Source organism: Seriola aureovittata, chromosome 17, assembly GCF_021018895.1.
Source record: "Seriola aureovittata isolate HTS-2021-v1 ecotype China chromosome 17, ASM2101889v1, whole genome shotgun sequence".
In the NCBI taxonomy this organism is placed as follows: domain Eukaryota; kingdom Metazoa; phylum Chordata; class Actinopteri; order Carangiformes; family Carangidae; genus Seriola; species Seriola aureovittata.
The window spans coordinates 5457216-5484652 of NC_079380.1; the positions used below are offsets into that span (position 1 = coordinate 5457216).

At 37.2% G+C, this 27437-nt stretch overlaps 3 protein-coding genes across 3 annotated transcripts; 2 read left to right on the forward strand and 1 right to left on the reverse strand.

The window, feature by feature from the left end:
• The first annotated feature begins 136 nt into the window (after positions 1 to 136).
• LOC130185692 (cytosolic 5'-nucleotidase 3-like) lies at positions 137 to 3976 on the forward strand. The gene is made up of 9 exons (XM_056402289.1): positions 137 to 283; positions 676 to 774; positions 866 to 935; positions 1017 to 1063; positions 1839 to 1924; positions 2013 to 2102; positions 2181 to 2343; positions 2431 to 2631; positions 2803 to 3976. Exons 1-9 carry the CDS (start codon positions 281 to 283, stop codon positions 2911 to 2913), a joined length of 870 nt encoding a protein of 289 aa, XP_056258264.1. The 5' UTR covers positions 137 to 280; the 3' UTR covers positions 2914 to 3976.
• A 107-nt stretch (positions 3977 to 4083) lies between these two features.
• Positions 4084 to 8636, reverse strand: fkbp10a (FKBP prolyl isomerase 10a). Its single transcript, XM_056402288.1, has 10 exons — positions 8364 to 8636; positions 7528 to 7673; positions 7258 to 7447; positions 7005 to 7150; positions 6141 to 6330; positions 5914 to 6059; positions 5617 to 5806; positions 5219 to 5361; positions 4963 to 5126; positions 4084 to 4842 (listed from the first exon to the last, which is right to left on the reverse strand). The coding sequence occupies exons 1-10, from the start codon at positions 8558 to 8560 to the stop codon at positions 4666 to 4668; spliced, it is 1689 nt and encodes a 562-aa protein (XP_056258263.1). The 5' UTR covers positions 8561 to 8636; the 3' UTR covers positions 4084 to 4665.
• Positions 8637 to 10810: 2174 nt separating this feature from the next.
• p3h4 (prolyl 3-hydroxylase family member 4 (inactive)) lies at positions 10811 to 16664 on the forward strand. The gene is made up of 7 exons (XM_056400479.1): positions 10811 to 11400; positions 12400 to 12549; positions 12640 to 12811; positions 12917 to 13045; positions 13137 to 13282; positions 13779 to 13862; positions 16056 to 16664. Exons 1-7 carry the CDS (start codon positions 10957 to 10959, stop codon positions 16203 to 16205), a joined length of 1275 nt encoding a protein of 424 aa, XP_056256454.1. The 5' UTR covers positions 10811 to 10956; the 3' UTR covers positions 16206 to 16664.
• The last annotated feature ends 10773 nt before the right edge of the window (positions 16665 to 27437 follow it).

Here is a 27437-nt window from a genome sequence, read left to right on the forward strand (position 1 = left end):
TACATTATGTTTATTTTCTCGTCATAATTTATGAAGACGGCTCCCATACATGGTCTACAGTCACTTGAATGTCGTGGACTAGCACTCTTTAACGCTTAATTTTACTATTTAGTCCGACTTCTGAAAATCCCGACGCTTAACGACTGTACCTGAAGGCAGCAGAACGGCAACATAGAAGATTCTGTCGTGTACATAGCAACATTACACACCAACGAATATCAACTGATGACACGCTGTTTGTCAAAATAACCTTTACGGATCGGCAACAAATTTCAAGAAAATGGTGATTTTATTCAGCATGTTTTCGGCGGAATGTCTAACACCAAAAAGGATGCATCCCACACCAGCGTACTTGCTTACTAGCCAGCTAAACTGGGTTAACAAACTACAGTGTCGTAAGCTAACGGTCTTCTCTTTGTTAGCTAGCTAAACCGTGTCAGTAAATGACAACATAAACTGGTTATTATTGCGGCTATAGAGTCAGTGTTTTAGCATTTGGAAATGTTGTGTGGACAGGGAGTAGCAAGCTAAATAGTGTGCTATTCAATTTGGTGCTAGCACCTTACTGGTTAGCTAACTATGCTTCCTCCTTATTGCCTAAACAAACAACTCCAACGAGACATAATCACTCTGTGTCTCTCTCATTGACACTCTTAACGTATTTTCTCATCTAAGATCCCGGAGCTGTCCAACCCCTCGGTGTGTATGAGGGACCCTGAGAGGGTACACGAGATCCTACAGTCCATGGCGAAATCTGGCTCCAACACCGTCCAGGTAAACTACACCCTGTTGGCAGCTCTCATAAACAGAATCGGCCAAAATGAAAAATACTAGATGTTTGTGTTCATATTCTTTTCTGCTCCAGGTGATCTCAGACTTTGACATGACCCTAACAAGATTTGCACACAATGGCAAAAGGTGCCCCACGTGTCACAGTAAGCCCAGCTGTTTGTCATGCATATAAAGGTTGTTTTTGGCTAAACTTTTTTTCACGCGTGTGTGTGTTTTATTTTCAGATATACTTGACAACAGCAAACTTATCTCTGATGACTGCAAAGAGCAGGTAAGAAAGATGCGTCAGTGCAAAAGTAGATTTTCCTTTGGTTGGACTAACATTAATTAAATTTGCACAAAACATAGTAGCATCGCTATATAATCATTTATCTTATAGTATGGCAAATCTTAAATTCTAGTTATTTTCCAGCTTACAATTGGAGTATGTCATGCGTCAGTGCAAAATAGCATGCGATTGAAACAGTCTCCAGTTCAAGAATGCAAAATTATCATGTTGTGGAGTATATTTCAATCCACATGTAAACCACTGCATACATATAACTTATATGTAATGTATTTAACATTCATGAACATGTAATGATTTATTGCGAAAATATCTCACTTATACTTTTGTTTGATATCATTCATTCAGTATTTTACATTTATTGTCTGCCCTCTAGTGGGCAATAGGGGGAATGGAAACGTATGACAAAATCAACCATGATCTGTGACTTGCATTTATTTATTAGTAAAGCAAATAATTTAAGTGCCCTCTTGCTGTTAAATCAGACCTTTTCTTAATGTTTTTTTGTATCTGCAATGTGGCATATTTTTCAATAAGAAGATTTCAAAGAGATAGTCTGGACCATGTTACTATTGTAACTACAGATTAAATAAAATGGATATAGGAGAAAAAATATAATCCGTGAAATGCACCCTAATTGTTTCTCTGTGAAGGCCTGTGATATAATATGACAGAAAACTTTCTCTTCCTGGGTGAAATTTGGCCATCTTTTCTGAACATCTAAGCCACAGTTCACTGAATATTGTGCTGTCTCTCTTAGCTGAAGGAACTACTCAACACATACTACCCCATAGAGATCGATTCTTCACGGTCAATAGATGAGAAGTTGCCTCTAATGGTGGAGTGGTGAGTATTTAATACACCTTTTCTTGAAAATATGATACTTTGCACTTTCATGTGTCCATAAAACTGCTCTGCTTATTATTTCTGACAGGTGGACTAAAGCCCATGAACTACTGGTACAGCAGAAGATCAGAAAAGACCTGCTGGCCAAAGTGGTACAGGAGTCTGATGCCATGCTCAGGTCAGAAAGTCTATTTTGTGATTTTTAATTTAAAAAAATTATAAAATGGCCTCTAGAACTGACTTGATATTTTTACAGAGAGGGCTACCAGCTCTTCTTTGACCACCTGCATGAGCACAGCATCCCTCTGCTCATCTTCTCTGCTGGGATAGGAGACGTCCTGGAGGAGGTGATCCGCCAGGCTGGGGTCTTCCACCCCAACGTCAAAGTCTTCTCCAACTACATGGACTTTGATGAGTGTGTGAGTAGCCACACCACAAACATACCTCAATTTGAGCCCCACAGCAGGGATAAGGTGATGGACACGTGCCTTGATTTGCTTAAACAGGGAGTACTGAGGGCCTTCAAGGGAGAGCTCATCCACATCTACAATAAAAGGGAAGGTGCTTTGCTCAACACTGGCCATTTCCAGGAGTTGCGGGCACGACCTAACGTATTACTGATGGGGGACTCTCTGGGAGATCTGACCATGGCTGACGGGGTGCAGCAGATGGAGAACATCCTCAAAATCGGATTCCTCAATGACAAGGTAAATAAAAAGCACACCTTCACACGTTCATCAAAATGACTGGATAGCAATATTTAGTACCTGCCACCCTAAGATGAAGGTTAAGTTGAAAATATTCACTGACTCAAACATTTTACCACAGTAAAGTCATATTCTGACATTTTAGTACACACCTCTGATCTGTTTTTTCAGGTGGAGGAGAGGAAGCAGTCATACTTGGACTCATATGACATTGTGTTGGTAAAAGATGAAACCTTGGAAGTCCCCAATGCTGTACTGCTCTACCTCACTGGCAATAAGTGAACTGAGAATTGACTGTTTAAGGTTCACTTGCCACTCTGGTGCTATAAACTGAAGAGGCCCATCTTCAGAACGTTATTGATAACCAACTAAGAATGTTTAGAGTATTTTTTTTAATTTCTACTAAAAAGATACACACTTTTGTGAATGAGTCCAGGTTAGCACAGCTGCAGCTCACAAACACCATGTCACTCTTTCATATCCATGTTCATGGGCCTTCTTCTCATGTTAATGGTTAAACTGTTTTTGGACCATACTGTATATGATGGAAGCCAGATTTGCACTGTCTACCTGTGTGCAGCATGTAAGTGTGTGTTAGTGTGTTTTAGTGTGTTTATTTTAAATTTTTTTGGGAGACAATTGTCAGACGTTTCTGGTACTCATATAAAAAATATACTGATAAAGGGAAAGAAAATTGCACGTCAATGGCAGCGCTTGACATTTGGTTTGAAACTGATTTCCAGCCTCTTACTACAAAACAATTTTCCAGCTAATTTTAACCTGAAACCAAATACTTTTAAAAATCATTTTCCATGTTTTACCTTGGTGTAGTTTTTCAGTTTCTTGCCATATTGTCAAGCTCACAATACATTTTGTGTTTTCCGTTAAAGCTATTGTTTTTCTTATGACACGACTGTAATAGTAAGTGTTGCACAGACAGCTGTCTGTGCAACACTTAAAATAAATATGTGAGCAGAGATAAAAATATCTAGATCTTTTTTTAAGATCCAAGTTCACTAATGATCTGTAAGAGTAACTGCTACCTCAGAAGTTTTCTGGTATTTGCAAGAAAAATAAAACTTATTTAGATTTTTTTGTTTGTTTTTTAAACTTTAGATACTTTAATTTCTAGGTTCATTCAGGAGTTTGTTACTTTCTGCACTGCCACAACAAAAGTTTCTAAAAACCTTTTAACTAAATAGAATATCCAAGAATGACAGATTTTTTTTTTCTGTCATTTGTGGACTGTGTGCCACATGCAGCAAGTCATGATTTTTTTAATGTCCAAACTCATTTACTTTTAAAATGTTACAACTTGTATGAAATAAAATTCAGTGTCATCTTGTCTGAGCTTCATGTTTCCTTAAAAAACAGGTCACTAAGTGAAAATCTGCCAAAGAAGTTTACTGGTACAGTGCATGTATGTGCACGAACAGGGTGGAAGGAAGAAAGTTGATGTTGTCTCTTATTTTATTATAAAACAGTTTATTTTATGTTTCACAACACAATCTGTAATATAATTTTCTATGATAGATTTTCTGTTATAGTACAAACCTGCCACTCCCAAACTGTACAACCAGTGGTTTTTCATTTGTCTATCAAGAGACGGGTGTGAGGCACGACAACAACTCTGCATTTGACTCATTTATATAAAATTATATAGTCTGGAGGATGGGCCCTGCCCAAATGTTTGTAAGGTAGTTTGATGTAAATGCTTAAATCTGCCTTTCTTTTGAGGGGAATATATTTTCTTTACAGATATTATTTATTTCTTTCACAGTTTCAAACACCTGTTTCCTGTGCACAACATACTGACCCTCAGATACAGATGTTCTCTTGTGCTGTCGATGTGGTTCTGCAGTGGGGTGAGATGTCATTAATGCATTTTAAAACAATCTAGCAAAGTGTCTGACTGCCTTAAATAAAAGCTCTCAATATTTGAAACATTTTCAAAATAGTGGCACGACAGTTGCTAAGACGACAGTATTACCCCAGACAGTAAATGACCACCACTGAAATACTCTATGTCCCTTTTTACAACTCATCTCGTATCACTTGTTCAGATTCCTCATCCATCTCATCTTCCACAATCTTCCCATCTTGATTGCGGTCCTGGTTATTGAACATGTCCTTAATGATGCTGTCGGCATCCACCCCTGGCCGCAGACGGCCTTTGCCCTCTTTAACTTGGATCATGATGAAGGATGAAAACTGAAGAAAATACAGGAGATAGTATTGCACTGTTAAAAAGAAATTTCCCTGCTTATACCCAGGCTGTTTTTATTTTGTTTTTGTTTTTTTACTTGGATTGAACCTAACTTGTCTCCTTACCTCCTCTAGAGGAACCTCTTTGTCACCATTGAGGTCCATAGCAGGAAAGAGGGGGTCAGGGCCGTCTCCTAGCCACACAAACATGTAGCCTTCAGGCACTCCCTTCTGCAGCTCCACCAGCTCCAGCTCAAAGAAGAGCACAGCACTCCTGGGGACTCCTCCAGCTGGAGACACCAAGACGCAGAAGAGAACACGAGTCAGGGTGAAAAAAAAAAAGTGTGTGCAGGGTGTGATCTGCGCTGCTCCAATGACTGACCTCCATTTTCACCGTGCCCCCAGTGAGGAGGGATGACCACCTCCCTCCTTTCACCCACGCACATGCCGCTCAAACCTTCCTCCAGACCCAGGATCACCATTTTTGCTCCAAGAGTCGTGGTAGAGGGCGAGTTGTACTGATCCCTGGAGTGACAGATAACATGTTACCACTCTAAACAGAAGGAACCAAAACAAATTAAAACTAAATCAAAATTTTCTATGTAACAAAACCTCGAGCCATGCAAGCATACGTGCTGTTGTCATGGATATGGAAATGGTATCAAATCTGCAGTTCCAGGGCCACTGAAATCTGTCGTACAAGGAGCCAGCAATGATTACATGCATGAACCAGGAGGAGGAGGATGCAGTGAAGCAGAGTGAACAGCAGAGGGGGCTCACGAGGAGTACAGCAGGGTGCCGTCCATCAGGGAGCAATTGTAACGATACTGAATCAGATCGTCTGCTTCACTGGTCACGTTGCATTCCTGGGGCTTGTGGGTAACTTTAACCGCGACCGGATCTTTGGGATTGTGGAAATCAATGACATAAATGTCAAAGACCAGCACAGCAGATCCAGGAATGAGGTCTCCTGCAGCCAATAAATAAACAGGGCAATGTTATAAACACAAACTTAGTGATTTGTTATTCCAATCCAAATGTCTTCTTAATTCTTCTAAATCCATGAATCAAACTCACCAACTCCTTCTTCACCATATGCCAAGTGAGGAGGAATTGTAATCCTCTGTTTCTCTCCTATGCACAGCCCCTGCAGTGCTTTGTCCATCCCTCGGATCACATATCCCATCCCGATGTAAGTGTTATAGGTGCTATTTCGCTGGTAGCTGTCAAGGGAAGAGTGACAGTCAGAGTTCTTTTTTTTTGTACTTTATTGCTCTCGGAGAATGGAGAAGTCTCAGGTTTACCTCGAGTCGAAAGCCGTGCCGTCCTGGAAGGTACCGTTGTAGTGGTAGCGGATGTAATCTCCGGTCACCGTCCTGCGGGTGCAGCCTTTAGGCACTTCCTTCACCTCCACAATCAGGTCATCCTTGGGGTTGAACACATCAATCAGCAGCACCTCAAACACCAGTGTGGCCTGAGGAGGGACCAGAGTTCCTGTTGGGGGAAAAAACTAATACTTGCAGTGTGCCTACAAATCACAGTTGCAGGTCCATACTTGTCAAATATGCTTTCCATTATTGCTCACCCAGTTTTAACATTAGTGTCCTATCTTCCAGGCAGACCTTTTTATCCATATTATTGTGGTATGAAACTTTCAAGTTGTATCTACATCACACATACAGTATATAGAAGGAGAATGTCGATCAACAGGCTGAGCCTCAGTTTCACACATTCACCTTTCATTGCTCTCAACTACAGTGCCATGAAACAATACTTACAGTATAGTAAGGCATTAAACCCACTAATAAACTACTGTGCATGTCTTTGGACTGCAAGAGGAAACCGGAGTATTCGGAGAGAACCCACGCAGGCACAGGGACAACATGCAAACTCCACACAGAAAGGTCTCAGGCCCGTGATTCGAACCCAGAACCTCCTCACTATAAAGCAACTCTAACCACTGCTCAACCGTGTCACCTCACAGGTAACTCGTTCTATAGTAAGTCATAATTACAACATAGTATGGCAAGGCATATAAACGTCATAGTACAATAAGCCATAAAAGGTCATAGTAGAAAGTCATGAAAAGGTCATAGTATTCATGCTGACATTTTCTGCTAAGTTAAACATGTTTGTACACAAGCCACCACCATGTCATTATTTAGTACCAGAGCCGTTCTCTCCATACGCCAGGAAGGGCGGGACGATGACGATCCGTCTCTCTCCAACACACATGCCCATGAGACCCTCGTCCATGCCTTTGATGAGGTCACCCTGTCCCAAGTAGGTGTCATAGGTTGTATTCCTCGAGTAGCTATATTAAACACAGTTCAAAGTTGTTGAAAAGCACAGAAACAGTCAGGAGATACTTTTAAGTTCCTGCAATAAACAACCTGCAGCCTCAGTGGTGTTTGGTCTCACCTGGAGTCAAAGGCTTCACCAGACAGCAGGGTGCCGTTATAGTGGTAACGGACAAAATCTGATGCCACAGTGGTCCGTTTGCAACCTGCAGGTTTGTTGATCGTGCGGATCTGGACCTTGTCCTCAGCGTTCCATATGTCCAGCAGCAGAACATCATACACCAACACAGCATCAGCAGGAATTACACCACCTGTCAGACAAGCAGCACAAATTGTCATAAACCTGCACAGATCATGTCACTAATAAAGTGCAGAGAGAGTTTCATCACACCTGTTCCTATGCTTCCGTAGGCCAAGTGTGGGGGGACTGTGATTCTCCTACGTTCGTTCACGCACATGCCCTGGAGACCGCGGTCCATCCCTGTGATGAGTCTGCCCAGGCCCACCTGGCTGATGAAGGCTTTGCCTCGGTCATGACTGTAGACAGAAAGGGAGAGGTAAATGAGAATCAATGGCACCGACCACAGGTAGAAATGTCAAAACAGTATGTAATTAGGGAAAATTATGCCAATATTTTGTAGTGCTATAAAGTCAGCATCCAATGCTCCATCCACAATCAGCAATATTATTTAAAGGGACTCTCTCGGCTCAATTATGATTAGTTATTTTAACAATTTTGAAAACCTAGAGGGTTGTTTGAAATATCCACCACCTTAACAAAAAAAACTCACGCTTTGTGTACCAACAGGATACTCGATCACAGCAAGAACAAAACTCGTGCATTTGTATTACAGTTTTTACATAGCTAACACATAGCTAAGAAACTGTTACACATAAGAGACCATGTGGCTGACACGTCTGAAGGTATCACAGCTGTAGTCAGTTGTTTCTGAGCCTTGAAAATGGTTGTGAGTCACATTCCTTCTGTTTACCACAGTGTCTCCATGATACTAAACAACATACTTTGCAGTTTGCAATATGCACTGCATAGCAACCATTCTGTAAGAGCTAAACATGCTATTTGAAGCTATATTTTTCATGTGAAATAAGCTCGTTCTTGACTTTACACATAAAGTTTTAACTTTCTCGTACAAAAGACTTTAAAGCTATAAATGAACGCAGTTGAAAGTAACTGACATACAAAAGTGCATTTCGCTGTAACTTCACCTGGAGTCAAACTTCTGCCCGTCTGCAAAGAAAGTACCGTTGAAATGATAACGGATAAAATCTTCTGTTTGCACCTCTCGGGGACAAACTTTCGGTATTTCGTACCGATCGACAACAACGTCCACTAAAGGTCCGGGATTACACTTCACAGTGACTACATGAAGGAAAAATAAAACGGACATTATCATCAAATCCATCTGGAAAGTTATGACAATAACTGCGGAAGCTCGCGCAGTCTGCCAGCTGGGTGATGCGGCTGGAGTGGAGAGAGAAGTACCGCAAGAAATTTGGGACATTCAGGTTAAATCAAGTGTGCTGGAATAAGATAAACTTCCGGTTACAGATTACAAAATAAATGCCTTTTCAAAAAACTTGGAATATGAAAAAAATGGACTATTAAGCCAATATGGTGAGGAAATGAATGAATTAATAAATATTTGCTGAGCACATCCAAGTGATATTTTTTGTATAGGGGTAATCATCTTGAAGGTCCAATTGAGGACTGCTAAAAATGGGTGAGACTTGTGTTAAAGCTGCAGATATACTGAATTTAATGTATTTTTTTATATTACACATTTAGGGTCAGGAGCCTAAAACAGTGTTTCTCATCCTTTTCTGGTGCATGACTTTTATTTTATAAACAAAATAAAAGAGAGATACTGAAGACAATACACCAACACCAATAGTAGCTATAAAGATGAATGAGACAAACAATTGTCAAAAATAAGGTGAGGAATAGCAGTAGTATCTTAAAATATGATTATCTATGTTCTCAAAGTTATCAGGGATAATAGTATGGATGCAGCACTTGAAACATTTTCAGCAGCATGGAGAGGCTGTGTGTTCTTGACAATAGAATGGAATATATTAAACAAATTTAGTCGGGGTATTAATCGACCCCACATATGTTTGTCATCCTAAGCTCTGAGTAGAAATTTGACAAAAGTCACAAGCACAAGCAGACATTACTTAAATAGACATCTGATGTAATGTATTTATGTCATAGAATTAATATTTCTATAACTGAAAGGATTATGCTTTTAATTTGTGCTTTTACTTCCGGCTCTCGCTGGCTCACTTGACGCATCATTCAGGCCATTCACTCCAGAGAGCAGGAGGAGGAGGAGGAGTGGCCCCCGGGCACCCACCCACTTTTTAATGGATTCTGCAAACGTGTAATGCTTGGCCCAGAGGCCTGGCTCCATGATTTCACTCACGTATGAGGCGAAATTATAAGGTGCCTCACCATAATCTTTAGTTATCCTTTGGAGTCACAGTTTAGTATGCATCCCCTTTCGCACTCTACATTTTAAACAGGGATTACACGGAGAAGTGCTTCTGAACACATCTATCTGCCTCAGAAAACAGGCTCTGGGTCCTAATAACCATCAGACTAAAACTTCTACCAGAAAAGCCTGCAGCCTCCAACATAATGAATATGAAATGTTGTTAAGAGTCCGATATTAGAGATTAGATTTGCCCAGAAGTGATGGATTTTTAAACTCACTGACACGTCTCAGCTTGTCAGTTTTCTTGGAATGCACAAATTATAACCAGACTGGAAATACAAGCGCTTTTCAGACAACCACTACATTTTATAAATTTATTATCTGCCTATAGTTTGAGGGCTGGAAGCAAAAATGTTCAAATTGTCAAAACAAAACAAAAGAAAACACAAAACAATAAGAAATAGATCCCTATTTCGGTGATACATTTTGGTTCATGGGTCCGTTGGGTGTTATGACCATGGTGGAAAACACTGAGGTAAACTGGACCCTCTTTCTTCAGGTCCAGACTCAGACTGTGACGCCTGTGTCAAGCGTGCAGCAGTTAGCGCTATTTATGCCGGAAGTACGGACTTCTGACTTCAAAGTAATTGTTGAGTTGCGTTTGTCAGCTATAAAGCTGCAGAGCCACTTGCACAGTTGATTCATCTTCTCAGTTTGATTTTTTTTTATAAATGAAAAGAAGTTAAAAGTTGTCAAAGCCTGTAGTTTTAGTTAAACTTATCTGCAATCATAAAATATTAATATACAAGGAAAGCAAGAATCTAGGCATTTCCTGATGTGCTTGATCCTGATATGTGCAAATGTCTTTCCTACCATTTAGTCCAGGCTCCTGTATGTATACATCACACCTCTTTCCTCTTTCATTACTGGGCTCAAAATATTTTACGACGGTATAGTAGTGCTGATGTATTCATCACAAACACACGTGTGCATTTATTATGGTCAAACATGTGATAATGCATTTCATTTAAGTGAGACGCAGACATGATGTTCCCTGAGATGAATTGCCTTTCTCGACCAAGTGCTCGGATTTTGTTGCAATGGGCGTGCAGAAAAGCTACAGCGACTAAAAGCAATACAGCACAGATTACAGTTTTAATCATTGACTGTACGGGTAAATGCGTGAGCGAGTGTGGCTTTTATTTTGAAAGTCGTGACCAGAAGATCTTATTTTCTGCATCCAGCTCAACACGGCTTTCCACAGCCTACGTGCAGACAGACATGAGCAATCCCTGGTAAAGAAAGAGGAAGCTTCCTGATCCATTCAAAACAAGAACAGACTCCTGCTGGAGCCGGCGGAGGCGATGATGCTCCTGAAAAGCTTGTGCCTGGCCTTTCTCATCCCGGTCCTGGTGGAGGCTCAGTATGAGAAGTACAGCTTTAAAAGTTTCCCTCAGAAGGACATCATGCCACTGGAGTCTGCGTACGGCTACGCGCTGGAGCAGTACGGGGCGCAGAACTGGCGAGAGAGCATCAAGTTCCTGGAGCTCAGCCTGCGGCTCCACCGGCTGCTGCGGGACAGCGAGGCTTTCTGCAGCCGCAACTGCAGCTCCGTCAGCCGGGACAACGACACCCTGTTCGCCGACAGCACCCTCCGCGTCGTGCGCCACATCCTTCTGAGAGCTGCGTGCCTTAAAAAGTGCAAGGCGGGGTTCCCAGTCTTTAATCTCGCATACCCACGGAGGGATTTACTGGAAGATTTCGACAAAAGGATACCGTATCGGTACATACAGTATGCGTACTACCAGGTGAGAGCGAAGCCTTCATGTGTGGAGTGTTGTGCCCAAGAGTGGGATGCAAAATAAATGTAGGCCCAACACTGAAGTCTAAGCTGACACCAGATACTGAAACAAACCTCAAAGTGGAACAGATAGAAACGTAATAAAGTTATTGTAGGACATGTAATCGCGACTTGCCCGTTATAAAACCAATTTGCGAATGAGAAAAACACAGGAACATACTGTTTGCGTGGGTTTAGCGTTGCCATTATTATGGGTAATCACTCCACTAAATTTGTGTGCAGTCGTTTCCTTGAGGCAGATCGACTGTTTGACTCAGCGAAGGGAAATTTCTCTCCCTCGACATGTGGAGTTTAGATCCTCAGCTGCTTGGTTGCGCCCTCCTGCCGACTGAGCAGGAGTTGAGCATGTGCCACGTCTCTTCCAGTGTTCCCCCGAAACAATCCCCTTATTCTCCTCTGTCAGACACACAGTGATGAGGACTGGAGGTGTGCTCACCAGGCAAACACACTCATTTCGCTCGTCTGAAAACTTGTGCGTAAAATACATTTTGGTCACATCTATCGTGTGGTAATCTCCAGGTTATTCTGGCTGCACAAGATTAAAACTAATCAAGTTTTTCAAGTGTTTCTGTGTTGTTGACACTCACCACTTCAAAACGTTGTGTGAAACCTTTAATTACCTACTGTGTGTGAATTATGACGTTACACCATTAAGATCAGCATCAAAAGGTTCTTTAAGGAGAGAGGGGACTGTGTTTAACTGGAAGTTCATTCCGTCCTTTAGGCCATGTTTATTTTCTTTACCTCTTATTTATTTCACATAAATTGAATATGGCACTGTGTCAGCCTATAACCAAGAAGCCTGACATCTCCATCTGTTAGTAATTGTTGCGGTGAAGGGGTCAGAGGTCATTTTTTCCAGTGAGCAGAGACTGTCTGATATTTTCAGAAAACACTATCCAGTCAAGCTGCGCTCTCCATTTTAACACTGTCTGTTGGTACACAGCTCAATAATGTGGAGAAGGCTGTGGCAGCAGCACACACCTTCCTGAAGAAGAACCCAACTGACCCGTATTTGACCAAGAACATGAACTACTACAAGACGCTGTTCGACGTTGAGGAGTATCTCATCGACCACGAGGAGCAGCCGTATGAGGTTGGTACCTTAACGTTGCCTTTGTTCTACAGTTAAAGATGTGCTATTGAAATTCAGCCTCATCATGTAACATCTATCTTTGTGATCCAGAGTGTGTTCCTGAAGAGTGTGACGCTCTACAACAGCGGAGACTTCAGCGCCAGCGCCCGGCACATGGAGCAGGCCATCACGCAGTACTTTGAAATATACAGCCTCTGCTTAGCAGGCTGCGAGGGCTCATACGAGATCTTGGAGTTCAAGGACTTCTACCCCACACTGGCAGGTGAGTAGAAAGCAGTTTGACGGAAGCTGCAGTTCATCCTGTTCTGTATAAGAAAATAATATGTTGGGTTTTTTTTGCGTGGTTTCTCCTCCCTGCTTCCCTCAGATCTCTACACTGATGTGCTGAAATGTAAGGTGAAATGCGAGGAGCACCTGACACCCAGCGTTGGAGGCTTCTTTGTGGAGAAATTTGTCGCCACCATGTATCACTACCTCCAGTTTTCCTATTATAAATGTAAGCGATTTGACAGTGACTCTGGAGGATTTTGAGAGGATGTTGTGTGATGCGTTTGAGTGACTTAGATCGTTCTGCTGTTCCTTTGCAGTGAATGATGTGAAGAATGCTGCTCCGTGTGCAGCCAGTTACATGCTGTTTGACTCCAAAGACCAGGTGATGTTGCAAAATGTAGCGTACTATCGTTTCTACCGGGAGCAGTGGGGCCTGGAGGAAAAAGACTTTCAGCCTCGGCCCGTGAGTGAAAACTTCATTACCTTTCATCCATCTGTACTTCCAGGTCTCTGGTGGTTGAACCAGGCTCATCTGACGTAGTTTGGATTGTTTAGAGGCAGCAGAAAGTGTCAGCAAAATTCACACCGGCTATAATAAACCAAAGCAGAAAAATTAAGGCATAAAGTGGTCTTGGCACATAACTTGGTCATAAATACAATCTCAAGGTGGTAATTACAAACCTCATCTGTAAAGACTGTTTTTTTACTCGGTGTAGTTGGCAGCAGCTGCAGTGAACCTGAGCTGGCCCATAAACCTCTTTGCCTTGAAGCAGCTCCAGTTTCAAATACATTTGGTATCGCTGTAAATAATTTAAAGGGAGTAAACAAAATGAAAACAGGCCAAATGGTTGTTGTTGTTGTTGTTGCTGCTCAGTGCAGTAACATAAACCCGCTACAAGTTGTTTTGCTCTCGGATGCTGCTCCGGTCAACTGGAGCTGATGTCACTTTTGTCTTTCAGGAAGCCCTGAGGTATTTTAACGAGACAACCAAACAGAAGGAGATGCTGGAGTTTGCGTTGAACTACCTACAGACAGACGATGAGGTACGTTTCTATTGATGTACGATGCAGATATACAGCTTGGTGGTACTGTGTACACAGCAAACATGCTTAAAGTCCAACTAAATCACATTTAGTTATTTTTTGCAATCAAATACATTGGCAATTATTTTTTTACTATTACAAGGAAAAAGAATGGGGAAATACCAGAAATGCTCCTTTTCATCTCAGCAGCTGGAGTACTGAGCTGGGCTGCAGTTTTGTTTTGTTTTTGTTTTGGAAGGTTTAAACTGAGTGAAATGAACTGGAAATATCTGAGGAGCAGCCATGATAAGATCTGGTACAGTTCTCTGAATGATAAGAAAAGGAGCTTCAATGCTTCCTATCCTATCTTCTTTAGCATTGGAAACACTGGACCTTCCTTTATGATAGGAAAAGAGAAAATGCCGTCCCACAATTCCTTGCTGCTACATTTAAAGCGACACACATATTGTAGTTTCAGTCTAATTATTGTTTTATTGGCTCTACTTCCTCCACTTGTGTATTCCTTTCATGTTATCTTATTTCAACCTCTCAATCCTGTTAACTTTCTTTTTATGGTTAGGAGAGGAGAGTTAAGAATTTTTATCGTCCATGTGTAATAAATAAAGTTAGTTTAAAAAAAAAAAAAGCGTGTAAAGAGAGTGTAAATGTAGTTGGATTCTCTCTGCATCACGGTTGTATTTTCCTAAATCCTTATAATTCTCCTTCACATCTTGACCTCATGACGTTTTCAGTCGAGGAAAAGTGGTTAAGAAAGGATATTATTTAGACTTTTCCACCGCAGCCTTGTTGTCTGTGTTTGATTGACAGCAGCTGGTATTTGATTGGCTGTATGGGAACAAGGTCTAATCCTGTTGGAGGACTAACTGTGTTCTGAGGAAGTAATGCAAAAAATATTTATGGATTTATCTATAATTATATATATATATATATATATATATATATATATATATATCTTCGGTTTGTTGACTGAATTTTTTCTCAAAGGAGATGTAATTTACGTAGAGCAGATTTGAATGCTGTAGCATTTTTAGGGAGCTTATGTCACTTTTTTTTTAACTGCAGCCACAAGTGACAATTATGGAATAATGTTAAAACTTAAAACGTATAGCAACAGTGGCATGAGTAGGGAATAATCCTGAAGTCAGTGTTCGGACTCAGTAATGTCTGCTGTGCATATATCTACCTAAAGTCTGTTAGCAACTGAAAGTTACTGGTCATAACAGACTAAAACTGGCTGTAGCTGCAAAAGCGTTGCGTGCATTGGAACTGAGCAAGGATGTGTTTTATAGTTTATGAATTCAACTTTTTATTTGCAATAGGAAGAATGTGTTCAAAAGTCTTGCTTTAAGAGATTATAACTTTATTATTGCTATAATCTGCCGGTTAGAAAACTAACAAATTCTAGACAGATTAAAAACCCAGTTTGCCTAAATTACAAAGGTGCGTTAGTTGTTTACTTACTCCAAGTGGTATCTAGCTGTGCTGATTTTATTTGATGAGGTTTACAGATATCCATCTCTGAGATTTTTTTTTAACCGCACAAACAAAATTCCATCAACCTCCATTGTGCCGGGGTGGCGGCAGAGGTTTCAGAGACAGACATCTGAAAACCTCAGCAGATAAAACCCAAACAGTCTGCATGACTAGACAACAACCCTTGACGCTTTAACTCGACTCAACAACAACTGAATTGGCTATTCAAGCTGGAGTTTATGGCCTTGTTTTTCAAAGGAGAAATTTCACATTCTTTATTTTAAGTTTATGAAAGTATCCTAAAGGTATTTGGGGAGATGCATTTTTACCTTGGAGGAGCAGACTAAATGCAAGCTGCTGTTCAGATTATGGGAAGGAGAAGTACACAAGAAAAAAGTCTCCGGGGATGAAAGGGAGAGAAAAAGAGGGTGAGGAAGAGAAAGCAGGAGGGGGGCTGTGTTTTCCGCCAGCAGTGTGTGGTATGTGGCTGGGAGGTGTTGGCCACTGAGGCTGTGCCACATCTATTTAACTCAGGTCAGCCCCTCCCAGCTCAGCATACTGCCTGGACCTGAGAGGGGGGGTTGGTGGAGGGCTGAATAACAGGGAGCACAAGTGACAGATTTATCGGCACAAGCAGGAAAAATAATCAGTTTTGCCATGAAAGTGGAAGTAAGATAATAAAATGGTTGCTTGTCTAACAGTGTTTTGTTTAACTCTCAGGACATGGTAAGTCCAGAAGAAACGGTGGCCTCTCACTCAGAGAACCCTGACGCTGAGTTTGAGGGGATGGGAGACTATGAGGAGTCATTCCTGGCTGAGTGGTGGCAGGAGCCCAAAACTAAGTGGGACGCCGGAGAGGTCGCAGACTGACCTCTGTCCTCGTCCATGAACAGAATGCTTCTTCATCCAGCTCCGTCCCACCTGTCATGACAACATACCAAAGAATGTCGGCCTCCCTACAGACGGACTGACACTCCCATCAGTATTTAACAGAAAAAGCTCAACTCGCACACAGCTCGTCTCTTCCGCCCAGCTGAAGAATGAAAGGATGAATTCCTCCATCATGTTGATCAAGATCAGAGATTGACATATTCTGTCTTGGCTGTCATCAGCCTTTTAAATCTGTTATTTTCTAAAAATGAGTCACTGGCCTGTATGTCAACACTTGTCAATGACTTTTCTACAGTTTTTATTTAGTTTTTATTTAATGAAAGCTGAGTGCCTCTGTGCCGTGGTATAAGGAATCTGACATGTAGCTTTCTTATGAAAATGACCAATTGGGTTTTTGTTATTATAATTTGGTCATAATTAAAATAATATTTTAATATACTTATTTTGTTTTTGTCATTCAATATCAACTAGCTCAGTAGGATGCAAAAACACATTTGATTGAAGTATCTTGAAATGATCAGATAGTTAATTCTGGTAACAATAATTTATTATGGATAAAATGCCAAAAGTTACAGGTTCCAGCTTCTCCACTGTGAGCATTTGCATTTTTTCTGTTTTATCTCATAAAGTAAATACTTCCAGGTTTTATAGTGATGGTCTAATGATGATTTCCACTGTAATTTAATTAGTGCCACGGGTGCTCAGCTCCGAGGCATCTATTAATATTCTGTTTCGGGTTTATTATTCTTCTGCCAAATTTCAGCGCGTAACTCGTCCCGCAGCTTTGAGAAAACCCCGGTAATATACACATCAAAACGTGCATCTTGATCCCGAAAGGGGTGCTATGACTTTTGATGTTAAAATTCCAATTTTTCCCAAAGTTATTCCCAAAAAACTGGGAATAAATAATGCATTAGAAATGCATTGGAATTTTCTTTAGAAACCCACCTTTTTTCTACAAAATTGAACCTTTTTGCTGAGTCACCCAGCTCTCTCATACCTGCACGTAGAAATGTGATTCAAACTATAAAACGGAGGAAAACTTCTGCTCTCTCAAAAAGATAGGAACTGTTTTTACATAACATGTAAACTTTTCAAACTGTGAGCACTCAAAGGAGGAGTGCAAATCACTTTTTCTTTGAAGTTAGAGTGAAAGCGTCAGTTGGCTAGAGTGCGTGAAGCAGTAAAAAATAACCTTTATTTTTATTTTTAACTGGAGCTCGCGGCCAAACCGTAAAAAGGAGACAAAACGTCACGGTATAGTAAGGCAAAAAAATGCCAAAAAAAGTCATATTATAGTAGAGCATAAAAATGGCAAAAAAACGTCATAGTATAGTATGGCATAAAATTTCAAAAAACGTCATAGTATAATAAGGCATAAAAATGGCAAAAAACGTCATAGTATAGTCAGGCACAAAACGTCACAGTATAGTAAGGCATAAAAAAGCCAAAAAAGTCATATTCTAGTAGAGCATAAAAATGTCAAAAAAACGTCATAGTATAGTCAGGCACAAAACGTCACAGTATAATAAGGCATAAAAATGCCAAAAAAGTCATATTATAGTAGAGCATAAAAATGGCAAAAAACGTCATAGTATAGTCAGGCACAAAACGTCACAGTATAGTAAGGCATAAAAATGCCAAAAAACGTCATAGTATAATAAGGCATAAAAAATTCAAAAAACATCATATTATAGTATGGCATAAAACGTCACAGTATAGTAAGGCATAAAAATGCCAAAAAACTTCATTGTGTACTATTGCGTGAAAATGTCAAAAAACGTCATAGTATAGTATGCCATAAAATTTCAAAAAACGTCATAGTATAGTAAGGCATAAAAATGCCAAAAAGCATCATAGGACAGTAAAGCCCCAAAACAGGGATTGAACGCATGACCTTGTCAGTTTTAGGCAGTAGTCCTGACCATTGTACCACAATACTTCTACATTACAAGATCATAGTATAGCAAGGTATTAAGGATATTTTAGTATACTAATCCATGAGATATCACAAAAGATTGTCCATTAGGCATAACATGTCATGAAAAAATCAAAGTATAGTAATGCAAAAAAAAGTAAAAAAACTTAATCATATAGCGTGACTTGAATATGTCAAAAAATGTCATTTTATGGTATGGCATAAAATGTCACAAAAACATAATAGTATATAAAGGCGTTAAACGCCAAAAAACATCACAATATCATAAGGTATAAAAATGGCAAAAAACATCATAGTATAGTAAGGCAAAAAATATATCAAAAAGGACCATAGGACAGTAAAGCCCCAATCCAGGGATTGAACCCATGACCTTGCCAGTGTGAGGCAGCAGTCCTGACCATTGTACAACAATACTTCTGCATCACAAGCTCATGGTATAGCATGATATTAAGGATATTTTAGCATACTAATCCATGATATATCACAAAAGATTGTCCATTAGGCATAAAATGTCATGAAAACATAATTGTATAGTAAGACATATAAATACCAAAAAACATCATAGTATAGGATGGCGCAAAAATGTCACAGTATATGAAAGCCTGAAACCAGGGTTTGAACCCTTGCCCTTCTCAGTGTGAGGGAATAGTCCTAACCATTCTACCACCATGCTGCTGCGTTATGAATGCCTTGTATAGAAAGGTATATAAAATATCAGTATACTACTCTGTGACATATAAAAAAACATAGTATTGTGAGGCATAAAATATTATAGTATAGTAAGGCATAAAAATGGAAAAACAATTTATCGTATACTGTGGTGTGAAAATATCAAAAAGCATCATAAGAGAGTAAAGCCCCAAACTAGGGTTTGAACCCATGACCTTCTCATTGTGAAGCAACAATCCTAACCATTGTACCACGACGCTGCTGCATCACAATTTAATGGTATAGCAAGATATTAAGAATATCTTAGCATACTAATCCATGATATATCATAAAAGGTTATTGTCCATTAGGCATAGAATGTCATGAAAACATCATTGTATAGTAAGGCATAAAAATGTCAAAAAACATCATAGTTTAGGACGGCGCAAAAATGTCACAGCATATAAAAGCCTAAAAACAGGGTTTGAACCCTTGCCCTTCTGAGTGTGAGGCTATAGTCCTAACCATCGTACCACCATGCTGCTGGATCACTAACTCATTGTATAGCAAGGTATATAAAATATCAGTATACTACTCCGTGAAATATCATAAAACGTCATAGTATTATAAGGCATAAAATTTCAAAAAAACATCATAGTATAATAAGGCATAAAAATGACAAAAAAACGTCATAGTATAGTCAGGCACAAAACGTCACAGTATAGTAAGGGATAAAAATGCCAAAAGAAGTCATATTCTAGTAGAGCATAAAAATGGCAAAAAACGTCATAGTATAGTATGGCATAAAATTTCAAAAAAACATCATAGTATAATAAGGCATAAAAATGGCAAAAAACGTCATAGTATAGTATGGCATAAAATCTCAAAAAACGTCATAGTATAATAAGGCATAAAAATGGCAAAAAACGTCATAGTATAGTCAGGCACAAAACGTCATAGTATAGTAAGGCAAAAAAATGCCAAAAAAAGTCATATTATAGTACAGCATAAAAATGGCAAAAAACGTCACAGTATAGTCAGGCACAAAACGTCACAGTATAGTAAGGCATAAAAATGCCAAAAAAAGTCATATTATAGTAGAGCATAAAAATGGCAAAAAACGTCATAGTATAGTCAGGCACAAAACGTCACAGTATAGTAAGGCATAAAATTTCAAAAAACGTCATAGTATAATAAGGCATAAAAATGGCAAAAAAAGTCATAGTATAGTATGGGATAAAATTTCAAAAAACGTCATACTATAATAAGGCATAAAAATGGCACAAAACGTCACAGTATAGTAAGGCAAAAAAAAGCCAAAAAAAGTCATATTATAGTAGAGCATAAAAATGGCAAAAAACGTCATAGTATAGTCAGGCACAAAACGTCACAGTATAGTAAGGCATAAAAATGCCAAAAAACGTCATAGTATAATAAGGCATAAAAATGGCAAAAAACTTCAGGCACAAAACGTCACAGTATAGTAAGGCATAAAATTTCAAAAAACGTCATAGTATAATAAGGCATAAAAATGGCAAAAAACGTCATAGTATAGTCAGGCACAAAACGTCACAGTATAGCAAGGCAAAAAAATGCCAAAAAAAGTCATATTCTAGTAGAGCATAAAAATGGAAAAAAACGTCATAGTATAGTATGGCATAAATTTTCAAAAAACATCATAGTATAATAAGGCATAAAAATGGCAAAAAACGTCATAGTATAGTCAGGCACAAAACGTCAAAGTATAGTAAGGCAAAAAAATGCCAAAAAAAGTCATATTATAGTAGAACATAAAAATGTCAAAAAACGTCATAGAATGGTATGGCATAAAATTTCAAAAAAACATCATAGTATAATAAGGCATAAAAATGGCAAAAAACGTCATAGTATAGTATGGCATAAAATTTCAAAAAACGTCATAGTATAATAAGGCATAAAAATGACAAAAAAACGTCATAGTATAGTCAGGCACAAAACGTCACAGTATAGTAAGGGATAAAAATGCCAAAAGAAGTCATATTCTAGTAGAGCATAAAAATGGCAAAAAACATCATAGTATAGTCAGGCAGAAAACGTCACAGTATAGTAAGGCAAACAAATGCCAAAAAAAGTCATATTATAGTAGAGCATAAAAATGTCAAAAAACGTCATAGTATAGTATGGCATAAAATTTCAAAAAATGTCATAGTATACTAAGGCATAAAAATGACAAAAAAACGTCATAGTATAGTCAGGCACAAAACGTTACAGTATAGTAAGGCGTAAAAATGCCAAAAAAAGTCATATTCTAGTAGAGCATAAAAATGGCAAAAAACGTCATAGTATAGTATGGCATAAAATTTCAAAAAACGTCATAGTATAATAAGGCATAAAAATGGCAAAAAACGTCATAGTATAGTATGGCATAAAATTTCAAAAAACGTCATACTATAATAAGGCATAAAAATGCCAAAAAAACGTCATAGTATAGTCAGGCACAAAACGTCACAGTATAGTAAGGCATAAAAATGCCAAAAAAAGTCATATTCTAGTAGAGTATAAAAATGGCAAAAAACGTCATAGTATAGTATGGCATAAAATCTCAAAAAACGTCATAGTATAATAAGGCATAAAAATGGCAAAAAACGTCATAGTATAGTCAGGCACAAAACGTCACAGTATAGTAAGGCATAAAAATGCCAAAAAAGTCATATTCTAGTAGAGCATAAAAATGGCAAAAAAACGTCATAGTATAGTCAGGCACAAAACGTCACAGTACAGTAAGGCATAAAAATGCCAAAAAAGTCATATTATAGTAGAGCATAACATTTCAAAAAACGTCATAGTATAATAAGGCATAAAAATGGCAAAAAACGTCATAGTATAGTCAGGCACAAAACGTCACAGTATAGTAAGGCAAAAAAATGCCAAAAAAAGTCATATTATAGTACAGCATAAAAATGGCAAAAAACGTCATAGTATAGTCAGGCACAAAACGTCACAGTATAGTAAGGCATAAAAATGCCAAAAAAAGTCATATTCTAGTAGAGCATAAAAATGGCTAAAAAACGTCATAGTATAGTCAGGCACAAAACGTCACAGTACAGTAAGGCATAAAAATGCCAAAAAAGTCATATTATAGTAGAGCATAACATTTCAAAAAACGTCATAGTATAATAAGGCATAAAAATGGCAAAAAACGTCATAGTATAGTCAGGCACAAAACGTCACAGTATAGTAAGGCAAAAAAATGCCAAAAAAAGTCATATTATAGTACAGCATAAAAATGGCAAAAAACGTCATAGTATAGTCAGGCACAAAACGTCACAGTATAGTAAGGCATAAAATTTCAAAAAACGTCATAGTATAATAAGGCATAAAAATGGCACAAAACGTCATAGTATTGTATGGCATAAAATTTCAAAAACGTCATTGTATTGTATGGCATAACATTTCAAAAAAACGTCATAGTATAATAAGGCATAAAAATGGCAAAAAACGTCATAATATAGTCAGGCACAAAACTTCACAGTATAGTAAGGCATAAACTTTCAAAAAACATCATAGTATAATAAGGCATAAAAATGGCAAAAAACGTCATAGTATAGTCAGGCACAAAACGTCAAAGTATAGTAAGGCAAAAAAATGCCAAAAAAAGTCATAGTATAATAAGGCATAAAAATGGCAAAAAACGTCATAGTATTGTATGGCATAAAATTTCAAAAACGTCATAATATAATAAGGCATAAAAATGGCAAAAAACATCATAGTAGAGTCAGGCACAAAACGTCACAGTATAGTAAGGCAAAAAAATGCCAAAAAAAGTCATATTATAGTAGAGCATAAAAATGGCAAAAAACGTCATCGTATAGTCAGGCACAAAACGTCACAGTATAGTAAGGCATAAAATTTCAAAAAACATCATAGTATAATAAGGCATAAAAATGGCAAAAAACGTCATAGTATAGTCAGGCACAAAACGTCACAGTATAGTAAGGCAAAAAAATGCCAAAAAAAGTCATATTCTAGTAGAGCATAAAAATGGAAAAAACGTCATAGTATAGTATGGCATAAACTTTCAAAAAACATCATAGTATAATAAGGCATAAAAATGGCAAAAAACGTCATAGTATAGTCAGGCACAAAACGTCAAAGTATAATAAGGCAAAAAAGTGCCAAAAAAAGTCATATTCTAGTAGAGCATAAAAATGGAAAAAAACGTCATAGTATAGTATGGCATAAACTTTCAAAAAGCATCATAGTATAATAAGGCATAAAAATGGCAAAAAACGTCATAGTATAGTCAGGCACAAAACGTCAAAGTATAGTAAGGCAAAAAAATGCCAAAAAAAGTCATATTATAGTAGAACATAAAAATGTCAAAAAAGTCATAGTATTGCATGGCATAAAATTTCAAAAAAACATCATAATATAATAAGGCATAAAAATGGCAAAAAAACGTCATAGTATAGTATGGCATAAAATTTCAAAAAAACGTCATAGTATAATAAGGCATAAAAATGACAAAAAAACGTCATAGTATAGTCAGGCACAAAACGTCACAGTATAGTAAGGGATAAAAATGCCAAAAGAAGTCATATTCTAGTAGAGCATAAAAATGGAAAAAAACGTCATAGTATAGTATGGCATAAAATTTCAAAAATACATCATAATATAATAAGGCATAAAAATGGCAAAAAACGTCATAGTATAGTATGGCATAAAATTTCAAAAAACCTCATAGTATAATAAGGCATAAAAATGGCAAAAAACGTCATAGTAGAGTCAGGCACAAAACGTCACAGTATAGTAAGGCAAAAAAATGCCAAAAAAAGTCATATTATAGTAGAGCATAAAAATGGCAAAAAACGTCATAGTATTGTATGGCATAAAATTTCAAAAAACGTCATAGTATAATAAGGCATAAAAATGGCAAAAAACGTCATAGTATAGTCAGGCACAAAACGTCACAGTATAGTAAGGCAAACAAATGCCAAAAAAGTCATATTATAGTAGAGCATAAAAATTTCAAAAAACGTCATAGTATAATAAGGCATAAAAATGGCAAAAAACGTCATAGTATAGTATGGCATAAAATTTCAAAAAATGTCATAGTATATTAAGTCATAAAAAATTCAAAAAACATCATAGTATAGTATGGCATAAAACGTCACAGTATAGTAAGGCATAAAAATGCCAAAAAACTTCATTGTGTACTATTGCGTGAAAATGTCAAAAAACGTCATAGTATAGTATGCCATAAAATTTCAAAAAACGTCATAGTATAGTAAGGCATAAAAATGCCAAAAAGCATCATAGGACAGTAAAGCCCCAGAACAGGGATTGAACGCATGACCTTGTCAGTTTTAGGCAGTAGTCCTGACCATTGTACCACAATACTTCTACATCACAAGATCATAGTATAGCAAGGTATTAAGGATATTTTAGTATACTAATCCATGAGATATCACAAAAGATTGTCCATTAGGCATAACATGTCATGAAAAAATCAAAGTATAGTAATGCAAAAAAAAGTAAAAAAACTTAATCATATAGCGTGACTTGAATATGTCAAAAAATGTCATTGTATGGTATGGCATAAAATGTCACAAAAACATAATAGTATATAAAGGCATTAAACGCCAAAAAACATCACAGTATCATAAGGTATAAAAATGGCAAAAAAACATCATAGTATAGTAAGGCAAAAAATATATCAAAAAGGACCATAGGACAGTAAAGCCCCAAACCAGGGATTGAACCCATGACCTTGCCCGTGTGAGGCAGCAGTCCTGACCATTGTACAACAATACTTCTGCATCACAAGCTCATGGTATAGCATGATATTAAGGATATTTTAGCATACTAATCCATGATATATCACAAAAGATTGTCCATTAGGCATAAAATGTCATGAAAACATAATTGTATAGTAAGACATATAAATACCAAAAAACATCATAGTATAGGATGGCGCAAAAATGTCACAGTATATGAAAGCCTGAAACCAGGGTTTGAACCCTTGCCCTTCTCAGTGTGAGGGAATAGTCCTAACCATTCTACCACCGTGCTGCTGCGTTATGAATGCCTTGTATAGAAAGGTATATAAAATATCAGTATACTACTCTGTGACATATCATAAAAAACCATAGTATTGTGAGGCATAAAATATTATAGTATAGTAAGGCATAAAAATGGAAAAACAATTCATCGTATACTGTGGTGTGAAAATATCAAAAAGCATCATAAGAGAGTAAAGCCCCAAACTAGGGTTTGAACCCATGACCTTCTCATTGTGAAGCAACAATCCTAACCATTGTACCACGACGCTGCTGCATCACATTTTAATGGTATAGCAAGATATTAAGAATATCTTAGCATACTAATCCATGATATATCATAAAAGGTTATTGTCCATTAGGCATAGAATGCCATGAAAACATCATTGTATAGTAATGCATAAAAATGTCAAAAAACATCATAGTTTAGGATGGCGCAAAAATGTCACAGCATATAAAAGCCTAAAAACAGGGTTTGAACCCTTGCCCTTCTCAGTGTGAGGCTATAGTCCTAACCATCGTGCCACCATGCTGCTGGATCACTAACTCATTGTATAGCATGGTATATAAAATATCAGTATACTACTCCGTGAAATATCATAAAACGTCATAGTATTATAAGGCATAAAATTTCAAAAAAACATCATAGTATAATAAGGCATAAAAATGGCAAAAAACGTCATAGTATAGTATGGCATAAAATTTCAAAAAACATCATACTATAATAAGGCATAAAAATGGCACAAAACGTCACAGTATAGTAAGGCATAAAAATGCCAAAAAAAAGTCATATTATAGTAGAGCATAAAAATGTCAAAAAACGTCATATTATAGTATGGCATAAAATTTCAAAAAACATCATACTATAATAAAGCATAAAAATGGCACAAAACGTCACAGTATAGTAAGGCATAAAAATGCCAAAAAAAAGTCATATTATAGTAGAGCATAAAAATGTCAAAAAACGTCATATTATAGTAAAGCATAAAAATGGCAAAAAACGTCATAGTATAGTATGGCATAAAATTTCAAAAAACGTCATAGTATAATAAGGCATAAAAATGGCAAAAAACGTCATAGTATAGTCAGGCACTAAACGTCACAGTATAGTAAGGCATAAAAATGCCAAAAAAAGTCATATTCTAGTAGAGTATAAAAATGGCAAAAAACGTCATAGTATAGTATGGCATAATATTTCAAAAAACGTCATACTATAATAAGGCATAAAAATGGCAAAAAACGTCATAGTATAGTATGGCATAAAATTTCAAAAAACGTCATACTATAATAAGGCATAAAAATGGCAAAAAACGTCATAGTATAGTCAGGCAGAAAACGTCACAGTATAGTAAGGCAAAAAAATGCCAAAAAAAGTCATATTCTAGTAGAGCATAAAAATGGCAAAAAACGTCATAGTATTGTCAGGCACAAAACGTCACAGTATAGTAAGGCATAAAAATGCCAAAAAAAAGTCATATTATAGTAGAGCATAAAAATGTCAAAAAACGTCATAGTATAGTAGAGCATAAAAATGGCAAAAAACGTCATAGTATAGTATGGTATAAAATTTCAAAAAACGTCATAGTATAATAAGGCATAAAAATGGCAAAAAACGTCATAGTATAGTATGGCATAAAATTTCAAAAAACGTCATACTATAATAAGGCATAAAAATGGCAAAAAACGTCATAGTATAGTCAGGCACAAAACGTCACAGTATAGTAAGGCATAAAAATGCCAAAAAAAGTCATATTCTAGTTGAGTATAAAAATGGCAAAAAACGTCATAGTATAGTATGGCATAAAATTTCAAAAAACGTCATAGTATAATAAGGCATAAAAATGGCAAAAAACGTCATAGTATAGTATGGCATAAAATTTCAAAAAACGTCATACTATAATAAGGCATAAAATTTTAAAAAACGTCATAGTATAATAAGGCATAAAAATGGCTAAAAACGTCATAGTATAGTCAGGCACAAAACGTCACAGTATAGTAAGGCAAAAAAATGCCAAAAAAAGTCAAATTATAGTAGAGCATGAAAATGGCAAAAAACGTCATAGTATAGTATGGCATAAAATTTCAAAAAACGTCATTCTATAATAAGGCATAAAAATGGCAAAAAACGTCATAATATAGTATGGCATAAAAATGGCAAAAAACGTCATAGTATAGTGTGGCATAAAATTTCAAAAAACGTCATACTATAATAAGGCATAAAAATGGCAGAAAACGTCATAGTATAGTATGGCATAAAATTTCAAAAAACGTCATAGTATTGTAAGGCATAAAATTTAAAAAAAACATCATAATATAACAAGGCATAAAAATGCCAAAAAAAGTCATATTATAGTAGAGAATAAAAATGGCAAAAAAAGTCATAATATAATAAGGCATAAAATTTCAAAAAACGTCATACTATAATAAGGCATAAAAATGTCAAAAAACGTCATAGTATAGTAGAGCATAAAAATGGCAAAAAACGTCATAGTATAGTATGGCATAAAATTTCAAAAAACGTCATAGTATAATAAGGCATAAAAATGGCAAAAAACGTCATAGTATAGTATGGCATAAAATTTCAAA

Coding starts and splice junctions, on each gene's coding strand:
- LOC130185692 (XM_056402289.1), top strand. Junction 1,925..2,012: donor TTGCCTCTAATGGTGGAGTG/GTGAGTATTTAA, acceptor TATTTCTGACAG/GTGGACTAAAGCCCATGAAC. Junction 2,632..2,802: donor TCGGATTCCTCAATGACAAG/GTAAATAAAAAG, acceptor CTGTTTTTTCAG/GTGGAGGAGAGGAAGCAGTC.
- fkbp10a (XM_056402288.1), bottom strand. CDS start 8,560: ATGGATTTGATGATAATGTCCGTTTTATTTTTCCTTCATGTAGTCACT. Junction 7,448..7,527: donor CTACGGAAGCATAGGAACAG/GTGTGATGAAAC, acceptor CTTGTCTGACAG/GTGGTGTAATTCCTGCTGAT. Junction 5,807..5,913: donor ATATGGTGAAGAAGGAGTTG/GTGAGTTTGATT, acceptor TATTGGCTGCAG/GAGACCTCATTCCTGGATCT.
- p3h4 (XM_056400479.1), top strand. CDS start 10,957: ATGATGCTCCTGAAAAGCTTGTGCCTGGCCTTTCTCATCCCGGTCCTG. Junction 12,550..12,639: donor ACGAGGAGCAGCCGTATGAG/GTTGGTACCTTA, acceptor TTTGTGATCCAG/AGTGTGTTCCTGAAGAGTGT. Junction 13,863..16,055: donor ACCTACAGACAGACGATGAG/GTACGTTTCTAT, acceptor TTTAACTCTCAG/GACATGGTAAGTCCAGAAGA.